Below are 9,975 nucleotides of genomic sequence, written 5' to 3'. Positions count from 1 at the left end.
GGCACCCAGAACAGAGATGGCAGTGATTAATCTCTAATGCAATCATGGAGACCTGCTCATGTTTGACCAACTTGTTTGTAGACAAATCAGCCACCTCTTCCCAAAGGGGCCTCAAGAGTGGTTGCTCCTGCCCCCTCCACCCTAAGATAGACACAGCAAATCTCCATAGATATTTAGGGTCCATCATCTACCCCCAACCCTGCACCTTGACTCCTCTCAGCCTTTTTTTTTTTTTTTAAGATTTTATTTATTTATTTGAGAGAGAGAGAGCAGGAGAGCGAGCGAGCAGGGGGGAGGGGCAGAGGGAGAAGGAGAAGCAGGCTCCACGCTGAGCAGGGAGTCCGACATGGGGCTCAATCCCAGGACTCTGGGATCATGACCTGAGCTGAAGGCGGACGCTTAACCGACTGAACCACCGAGGTGTCCCTTCTCTGTCTCTGTCTTAATCAGCCAGAATCCCTGCCCCCTTTTCTGACTGACTTGCTGGATGACCCTAAACATTGCACAGGAGGCTTTTGACACCAGCAGCCCAGCACCCCACCCTGGTCTCATTTTTCCTTGTGAGAGGCCAAGGTGTGAGACAGCTTGAGGTGGCTCGTCCTGAGCTGGCTGGGCTGCTCACAATATTTGCAGGGCCCGGTGTAAAATGGAATCCGGAGTCTCTTGCTCAAAGAGCAGGAAAAAGGTGCCATGAAAGATACTAAAATATAAGCTTTTCCTTTCTTCTATGATTTCTTTTTTGACTTGTCCTGATGTTTTTATTTATTTATTTTTTTTAAGATTTTGTTTGACAGAGAGAGACAGTGAGAGAGGGAACACAAGCAGGGGGAGTGGGAGAGGGAGAAGCAGACTTCCCGCGGAGCAGGGAGCCTGATGCGGGGCTCATCCCAGGACCCTGGGATCATGACCTGAGCCGAAGGCAGACGCTTAACGACTGAGCCACCCAGGCGCCCCTGTCCTGATGTTTTTAATTTGCTACTCAACATCAGCATAAGTAAAGAAAAATTAAAAATCTAAATTATCAGCATGAATTTTGCCTTTTGCTTTATTATATACAATCCCAGTTTTTTGTTTTTGTTTTGGGGGGGGAGGGTTACAGGTAGGAGGGGGAGAGAATCCCAAGCAGGCTCCACACCCAGTGCAGAACACTATCCCACAACCCTGAGATCAGGACCTGAACTGAAACCGAGTGGGAGGCTTAACCGACTGAGCCACCCAGGCACCCCTGTACAATCCCAGTTTCAAATGCAAATATAAGGACATTTAAGTCACATATGAAATCACTGAAACTGTAATTCACATTTCCTAGCTTGTACACAGTATTTTGTTCTTACCCAAGCAGTGGAAATACCGCACAAAACAATTACCTGTTTCTTTTTTCCCTTTTGGTACACCCGCATTCTGCCAGCCCCGTCTGCCTCCGGCTTTACTAATGAGCCCGGGAGGACGGAAGGGGCAGGACAGATGGGCTACCCTCTTTCCCTTGCCTCCTGTAGCATTGTTTGCAGCGAAAACGGATCATACAGGGAAGTAACACGAGTAAGAAAGGATGGGGCAGGGGCGCCTGGCTGGCTCAGTCCCTAAGCGTCTGCCTTCGGCTCAGGTCGTGATCCCAGGGTCCTGGGATCGAGCCTCACATGGGGCTCCCCGCTCCGCGGGAAGCCTGCTTCTCCCCTCTCCCACTCCCCCTACTTGTGTTCCCTCTCTTGCTATGTCTCTCTCTGTCAAATAAATAAAATCTTTAAAAAAAAGAAAAAGAAAGAAAGGATGGGGCAGGGTTTCTCGGTCATTTGTGTTTCTTAGAACACCTTCTTTATGCATCTGAAGCACGTTCTGGTTTGGACCAAAGGCGTGGCCTCTGTATACATAGATGCATACTCACCTTGCAGCCCCTTTGAGTCTTGAATTCCCACCACGGTGGGGCCACCAGAATCCGGTGCTAGGGGGCACCGTGAACGTGGTAGATGTGGGCTGGGGGAGGGGGCAGCAGGAACTGAGCATGCGCATACTGTGTGGTCTTCGACGCCGGCATATTCCCTTGTCCTGTCAGACTTCACTTCCGGGACACAAAGCCAGAGGTAAAATCATTAAGAATTTCAAGACGGCGGCAGTGGAGCGTGGAACCCAGCGTGGGGCCGTGTGTGCCTGCGCCAGTCACATGCTCGCCCTGCATGCCGCCATCCTGTGTTTGGAGGACTCTTAGTCACAAGACCCCTCTGTGCCTTGTGCCACTTTCTCGCCTTTCCCATTTGTAGCCTGGGATGGCCTGACACGGTGGTGGGAAGAGGGAGTGTGGTCAGGCCATACCGCCTCACCTCTCCCTACTTCCTCCGCCAACCCGTGGGACAGAACTTTCTATAGTTTCCCCTAACAAGGCCCTGCTGTCTGCTGCCTCTGGGCCTCGCCTGTTGTTTCCTCTGCCCCAGAGGTTCTCCGAGTTTGGTCCCCGGGCCAGCGGCAACCAGCAGCACCTGGGCCTTGTTAGGAATGCACATTCCCAGGCTCCACCCCAGACCGGCTGAGCTGGCCCAGACAGGGGGGTGGGGCAGAGAATCTGGTTCAGCAGCTCCGCGGCGGGATGTGATGCGCCACTGCTCTTTGGAACTATGTTTTCCACCTCATTTCAGCTTCCTAACTCCTACACCCTTTTTGTGGAATAAACCCCTCACCCTCTGAGTCCCTTCTGTGAATCCCTCAGCTCACATCTCCCCCGATGGGCCTGAGGCTTAAGGTGTGTCTGTCCCCTTCTCCCTCTTGGCCTGAGGACTGAGCAGGGCAAACAGTGGGCATACAAGTGATGGTAGAGATGCACCGACTCAGGGTGCGGCCAAGGGAGTGGAGATGGGGGACCCCCGGCGTGCGCGGGGGGGCGGGGCTGAGCGCAGACCTCCCGCCCTGCAGGTACAGCCTGTACACCCGCACCTGGCTCGGGTACCTCTTCTACCGCCAGCAGCTGCGCAGGGCTCGGAATCGCTACCCCAAAGGCCACTCCAGAACCCAGCCCCGCCTCTTCAACGGTGAGCTCTGGCTGCCCCGGGCCAGCATGGCCCCAAGCTGTGCCCACCCCCCCCACCCCCACCTATGCCCCATCATATTACCTCCCTCCACCGCTGGGCTCCCTGCCCGGCACCCCGCCCACAGCCCATCTCTGTCCCCCAGGAGTGAAGGTGCTTCCCATCCCCGTCCTGTCAGACAACTACAGCTACCTCATCATCGACACCCATGCCCGGCTGGCTGTGGCTGTGGACCCCTCAGACCCTCAGGCCGTACAGGTGAGGGGAGGACTGGGTGGGGGCAGGGGTACTTTGGGTCACCGTGGGCACTGGCAGCTTTCCCTCACTGGAGAGGGGCTGTCCCTGATCCCTCTGCCAGTGGGATGTGCCCCCTCCTTGTGCCCTCACACAGAGACCCTGACATGCAAGTACACACAGAGACCCCCCCCACAACCACAGCGGGGGGTGGGGCCAGTGTCCAGGGCTTGGCGGGGGCTGGGGGGGGGTGCGGACAGCCGTGGGGGAAGCCCAGCCAGAGGGAAAGGGACGCCGACTCAGGACCATGGTCTGAGGTTTCTTCTGTCTTTCACTCTCTGTGGTGCCTTTCTGACCCTCCTACTTCTCTCCTCATCTGTGTCTGTCAGTGTCTGGGTCTCTCCAGCTTTCCTTCCCATTTCTTATTTCTCTGTGTGCATGTGTATCTGTGTGGTCCCCTGCCCCTTGCATCTCCCTCCACCCACCTCCCCACGGCCTCCCCCATGCCCTGGCTCAGCCTCGGCTGCCCCCCTTCCCCCAGCCTTCTCCTCCCTACCCTCTCACTCTCTAGCTTCATCACCTCCCTGTCCCTCATCCTCCCTGCTCTCGCCCCTTTGCCCAGCACCTGCACCCCTGTCCCTTGCTGCACACTGCTCCTCAGTCTCAGTACCTCCTCTCTCCCTCAGGCTTCCATTGAAAAGGAGGGCGTTAATTTGGTTGCCATCCTCTGCACCCACAAGCACTGGTAAGGGGCTGGGGGGGGGGTCTGGGTACAGATGATCTTCCCTGGCCAACCCTTGCCCCAGTGGGCTTGGCAGGACTAGGCCCAGGGAGGACACGCTGGGCTGGGGGGCGGGGAGTCAGGATGCGAGGGCACCCACCTTCTTCATAAAGTTATGGGGGCACCAGCAGAGAAGGAGGGAATGGGTGGGTCTCCCACCGCAGCGCTTATCAGGCTCCTGAAACCCTAGAGGAGGGCAGGGCAGGCATTTATCTTTCATTCCTTGGGCACGTATTAGATGCCCAGTGTGCTCAGGGCATGGACAAACCCTGTGAGTTCTTTCCCCAAGGAGATTATAGTCCGGTAGGGGAGACAGCCCTGTGTGACAGTGTACAACAATGACAAACATTTAGGTGGCAGTTGGCACAAAGTACACGAGGTGGGGGCCCTTGGTGAAGTGTGACCAGATCCACTTGGAGGAATTAGAGGCTGACGACCCTGGAGCTGAGAGAGTCCAGAAAGATTGGTCGGCACTGCCTGGGCAATGGAGGGGAGGGATGGCAAGTCGTGGGGATGACACTGCGAGCAGGGGAGCAGCTCACACAAAGCCTAGAGGTGTGGACAGCTTGGCTCAGTTCAGAAGCCTAGGGCTCAGGGCTCGAAGGCCTGGAGATCTAGAACGAGGAAGGCAAAGAGGCTTCGTACCATTGCCCCTCAGAGTCCCTGCCTGTCTCTGCCATCTTCCAGGGACCACAGTGGAGGAAACCGTGACCTCAGCCGGCGGCACCAGGACTGTCGGGTGTATGGGAGCCCTCAGGACGGCATCCCCTACCTCACCCAGTAAGTCCCTGACCCGGGGTGGGTGGCCCTTCTGTGCCCCCTTTCCCACACCCCATCCTGCAGTCGACTATTGCAGGACTACCAGCAGTTGGATCTTTGCTGAAGCCCTTCCTGGCCCTTAGAGGGCAGATCACAGCCCACCCCCCAACTCATCCAGCCATGGTGCCCAAGAGAGGGAGAGGCGAGGGTTTGGATCTGAAGCCCTAGGCACTGTCAGTGCCTTCCCTCTCTGGTGTGGAAGCCCTGCCTCCTTCAAATCACCCAGCTCCTTGGACCACGGGTAGGCCAAGGATCGGCACGGCCCAAGCTCTAGCACCTTCTCTCCCCTACTGCCTCCTTGCTTCTTAGTCCCCTGTGTCATCAAGATGTGGTTAGCGTGGGACGGCTTCAGATCCAGGCTCTGGCCACTCCTGGCCACACGCAAGGCCATCTGGTCTACCTGCTGGATGGGGAGCCCTACAAGGGTCCCTCCTGCCTCTTCTCAGGGGACCTGCTCTTCCTCTCTGGCTGTGGTGAGTTCCTCCCAAAAAGGGAAGTGGGGGGTAGGGGTCAGGGCAGAGACCCAAGGACAGCACAGCCCCATGCAGTACATGAAAACTTTGCTTTCAGTGCAGACACTGCCTTGCTGTTACTCCTATGCATGTTAGCCCGTTGTTTCGAACAACCTCACGACTCCCCCACAGGGGATGCACAGAATGAGACAGTGCTTGTAACTGAGTACAGACCTGGCAGGGCGTTCATTTCCACTGGGTAGAGCCTGCCTAGTTCTCCAGTACCTGGAGAGACTAGGTTACAAAAAGTCGAGAAGCCCCAAATGAGAGGGTGACCCGTGGGTAGGGGAGGATCGCAGTCCCAGGCTGCGCGGAGTCTCAGAGGGCAGCCCAGGCAAAGAAAGAAGTGGAAAAGAGCCACCCCACACCAACTGTGCTTGGGGCCCTGGGCACTCAGCCTGAAGCTTCCATCCTCCTCTCCATCCACATGTCAGTATGTGCAATGCGGGCCTTCCCGCAGGCTTGGTTGGGGAGTGACTATGTGGGTTCAGCAACCAGTGGGGAAGGAGGGCATAGAGGCCTGGGGGGTGAGTGTGGCAGGGGCCAGGCTGAGGGCTGGTGGCCAGCCCCAGCTATGCACACTGGTCCCCACCCCCTCCATGTACCTTAGACCGAGCTGTGTTCTTGTACCTTGTAACACACCCACTTCCCCTCACCAGGACGGACCTTTGAGGGCACCGCAGAGACCATGCTGAGCTCCCTGGATACGGTGCTGGGGCTGGGGGATGACACTCTGCTGTGGCCTGGTGAGGTCCCCCTCCCACTCCTCCCTCACTCCCCTAGAGTCCCAGCCGCCCCAGCTGCTGGCCCAGAGGGGACACCACTCCACCTCTGGTGGCTCCTGGAAGCCACCTCTAGCCGTGAGGGCAGAGCCCCTTTCATTCTGGAGTACTGGCTCTGAATGCCTCTGCTTCTCACGCCAACTGCCCCTGACAGCCAGCCCTTGGCCTCTTGGGAGCCCTGTAGGCCCCGGTGCATCCCAGAGAGATGGCTGATATTTTATAGCCAGAGCTGAGAACAGAAAACAGCCTTTGCTTATCAGAGAAGTCAGTAAATCCGCTCCGCACGTATCCACTGCATGCATCCATATCCCACATTGCATGTGCATCCATCCCCATGCATGTATGTGGCACGTCTGTCCGTCCATCCGTCCAGACACTGCATGTCCCTACATACATCCACGAACATTGGATAGCCATAGTTTCTCAAACACATCGCTGAGATGTCAGCTAATCTTCGGAACGTATATTTATCCATCCACTCATTTGACAAATACTTGACTGAACGCCAGATGCATACCAGGCTCTGTCCTAGGCTCCGGGAACGCATCTGTGTTCTAGTAGCATTATTTTTTCCACTTGCCAGATGACAAAACTGCGGCTCAGAGAGGTGCCATGACTTGGCTGAGGTTGCACAGCTGGGCAGGGGCGGAGTCAGGGCTAGGATGCAGGGCTCCCAGCTCCAGATCTGGTGGTTTTGCCCCTGAACCGCTTTGGCCCCTTCACTCGTGGCTGACCTGTGCCCACATTTAGAGAAGCAGCCCCGTGTGGTTGGGGCTCTCCCGGCAGTGCCAGCCCTCCCCCTGGTCGTCAGGTACCCGGGGGGCTTTTTCTGACCACACCACCCCTCTCTCTGTGTCCTGCATCTTGCCCCCCAACCACCCCTCGGTGGTCCTTAGGTCACGAGTACGCAGAAGAGAACCTGGGCTTTGCAGGTGTGGTGGAGCCCGAGAACCTGGCCCGGGAGAGGAAGATGCAGTGGGTCCAGAGGCAGCGAATGGAGCGCAAGAGCACGGTGCGGGGCAGGGCCTGGGGTCCAGGCCAGGGGAGGGTGGTTTGCCCAGGGCACTCCCCAGCAGGAGCCCCTCCATGCTGAGCTGTGGCCTGCAGACCCATCCCTAGAGCCCCGACATGTTTGGTACACAGGCCTTCAAGAGAGGCCCCCTGGCCCCTGAGATGGGAGGGGCCAGGGAGGCTTCCAGACTCTCGCCGCCAAATGCCAAACCGGTGCCTCTCGTCCCACAGTGCCCGTCCACCCTGGGAGAAGAGCGCTCCTACAACCCCTTCCTGAGGACGCACTGCCTGGTGCTGCAGGAGGCTCTGGGGCCAGGCCCGGGCCCCACGGGGGACGATGGCTGCTCCCGGGCCCAGCTCCTGGAGAAGCTCCGCCAGCTGAAGGACCTGCACAAGAGCAAGTGACAGCCCCCCAGCCCACCACAGCCCGCCCCCCCATGGCGGGGAGCCCCCCCCCCCCATCGCCCACACCACACCATCCCCCTCATTTGCTGCCACCACCGCCTCGTCGGCACCCCCAGTGGGCCTCAGGCCCCAGCACTGTCGGGGGGAGGAGGGGCAGGGGGACGAGGCCATGAGACCGAGAGGACAGAGGCTGGTCGAAGGCTCGGAGACCCCACGGGGCCGGGTGGGGGGGAGGCTGAGTCATCCAGGGCCAGAGGAAAGGGGGAGCCTTGGGACATCTCCAGACCCAGCTGGGAGGGTGCCTCCTCCCTGGCTCCGCTCCTGCCCCTGGTGAGGACACAGAGAGTGCTGGTCGGCGCTCCCTCAGGAGGCCTCACCCGCTGTAGCCCCTGAGCCCAGGCCAGCGGGAGTCGTGCGCGGGTTCAGACCTCTCCCCCCTTCTCCCTTCCAGGCTTGGGAAAGACACGCAGGCCCCCCAGAGTGGCCTGAGGTGTGGTGCCTTGGAGAAGCAGTCACTCAGAGGGGCAGCTGGGCTCCGGTGTCCAGAGACACTGGCCCTCCTCCCCAAGCCTCCCCCCTGCGTCCCCCCCACCACCATGAAGGCATTTTTTTAAACAGAGCCATTTCTGGGAAAGATGAAAGGGCTGGACATCCGCGTGTCTGGACAGTCTCGGCCTCAGCGAGTCCCCTGCAGCCTGGAAGAGGGAGGGTCCTGGTTGCCACAGAAACCACGCCCTCAGGCTGAGGAGACACCGGGAGCTGGGACTGCAGCCCCACAGGTGGGGCCCAAAGGACCCCCCTTCCCAAGGGGGCAGAGAGCCATCCTCCGCCCGGGCTGCAGCAGTTTTCTCCTGATGGCTCTTGTTCTTAGGAACTTCTGCCTTGTTCTAACTCCTGCTTTACTCTCAGGCCCTCTCCTCTTTTAGTTATGAAGCCATTTCTCTGGCCCTCTGCGGTTTGCCACGAACATCCCCATGTCATTTCTCATTCGATCCTTGGTCCCATCCTGGCTGGGGAAAGGGGTCTACGCAGCAGAGTGCAGAAATTGGAAGTCTGGGAGCAGAGAGCGGTCAGCTCTTGAGTGAGTGGTGACCTCCAGGACCCCAGGTCTGAAACCCAGCCTAGCCTCTCCTCTGGTCTCTGGTCCACGTCCCTTCGGGGCCACAGAGAGGATCCCTAAGGTCCTCGAGCAAGCATACCTCGGGTCAGCGGGGAGCCTTCTCTTCCTGTGTTCAAGCTTTCCCTCGGGCTCTGCTCGCCTCTGGTGAGCCTCTGAGATGCCCCCTGCCCTCAGTTTCCCCTCATCATCCCACCTCTGCCTCTGTCCCCAGCCATAGCCTCTGGTACCAACTCTAGCAATACCACCAGAATAGAGTTCCCCGCCCCCCTGAGACATGCAGTTCCATGCCGCTGTGCCTTTGCTCATGCTGTTCCTTCAGACTGGAATGCCTTTCCCCCGCTCCTCCGGCCTTGTCTGCCTGGCAAACACCCACTCATCTCTCACAACCCCCCTCAAAGGCCCCCTCATCCAGGAAGACAACCCCCATGCCCCTCACCCTCCAGGCTACCTCTGCTCTTTGTAAATGCTTCTCCCTCGTGGCACTTCTCACACTGTGTTTTACTTGTTTACATGTTTGTCTCCCCTTCTAGACTGTGAACCCTTCAGGGCATGGACTATATCTTATGCATCTCTGTAATTCTGCGCCCAGCACGGTGCCTGGCACACAGGAGGCGCTCAATAAATCTTGAATGAATGAATAATTTAACTGGGGCTTGATCACTCAGTGAGATCATCTTTATTGGTGGTTCCGTTTTCCTGAGTTACCAGTCTGCTAACTTGGAGCTACTGCACTCCAAGAGCCTTGGCCCGGAAACAGTGCTATAAATACATCTTCCCATGGCCTGTGTGCACTTGTTCAGAGTTACAACGTGCTTACCTCAGTGTTTTCCAGAGCTTGGGAGGCACAGGTGCACCACTGGCCACAGGGGAGAGGAATAGCACTGAGGGGCAAGGCCCTGGCACTAGCCTCTCCTCAACGCGTCTCTTTAACAGAGCCAGACTCTGGGTCCACACCTTAGTCGGTCAACTATCTTGAGTTTAACACTGTGGTTTTGTTTTCATTGTATCTACCTTTGAGGTCATTTTTTTAAAAATTTATTTATTTTAGAGAGAGCACACAGATACATGCGGAGGGGCAGAGGGGGAGGGAAAGGGACAAGCAGACTCCCTGTTGAGTGTGGAGCCTGACTTGGGGCTTGATCCCGCCACCCTGAGATCGTGACCTGAACCGACACTCAACCGCCTGAGTCACCCAGGTGCCCCTGGGGTCAGTATTTTTGACAAGTGAAGGCAGTTTTCTTTTTTTCTTTTGTTTCCACAAAGTGATAGCAGTTTTCAATTCATGAAAGTAATTACA

General features: G+C 57.5%; 1 protein-coding gene across 2 annotated transcripts in view; it reads left to right on the top strand.

The window, feature by feature from the left end:
• LOC112838861 (probable thioesterase PNKD) overlaps positions 1 to 9,324 on the top strand; it is a 20,999-nt gene extending 11,675 nt beyond the window's left edge. Inside the window, exons 2-10 of one of the 2 annotated variants that reach the window (XR_012374203.1) lie at positions 2,902 to 3,017; positions 3,160 to 3,272; positions 3,935 to 3,993; positions 4,717 to 4,809; positions 5,158 to 5,321; positions 6,020 to 6,106; positions 7,039 to 7,154; positions 7,385 to 8,337; positions 8,468 to 9,324. Coding sequence is in view for 1 of the 2 variants with exons in the window: in XM_025891692.2 (XP_025747477.1) it covers positions 2,902 to 3,017; positions 3,160 to 3,272; positions 3,935 to 3,993; positions 4,717 to 4,809; positions 5,158 to 5,321; positions 6,020 to 6,106; positions 7,039 to 7,154; positions 7,385 to 7,558 (922 nt within the window). In the remaining variant the exon portion in view is untranslated. Of the gene's footprint in view, positions 1 to 2,901; positions 3,018 to 3,159; positions 3,273 to 3,934; positions 3,994 to 4,716; positions 4,810 to 5,157; positions 5,322 to 6,019; positions 6,107 to 7,038; positions 7,155 to 7,384 lie in introns of both variants that reach the window. The other variant, XM_025891692.2, reaches the window with a different exon arrangement.
• Positions 9,325 to 9,975: the final 651 nt, after the last annotated feature.

The sequence above is a fragment of the Callorhinus ursinus genome, unplaced genomic scaffold (genome assembly GCF_003265705.2).
Source record: "Callorhinus ursinus isolate GAN/ISIS: 27379988/994484 unplaced genomic scaffold, GSC_fseal_2.0 scaffold2, whole genome shotgun sequence".
NCBI classification, from domain to species: Eukaryota; Metazoa; Chordata; class Mammalia; order Carnivora; family Otariidae; genus Callorhinus; species Callorhinus ursinus.
This window is presented reverse-complemented; position numbering and strand designations above follow the sequence as displayed.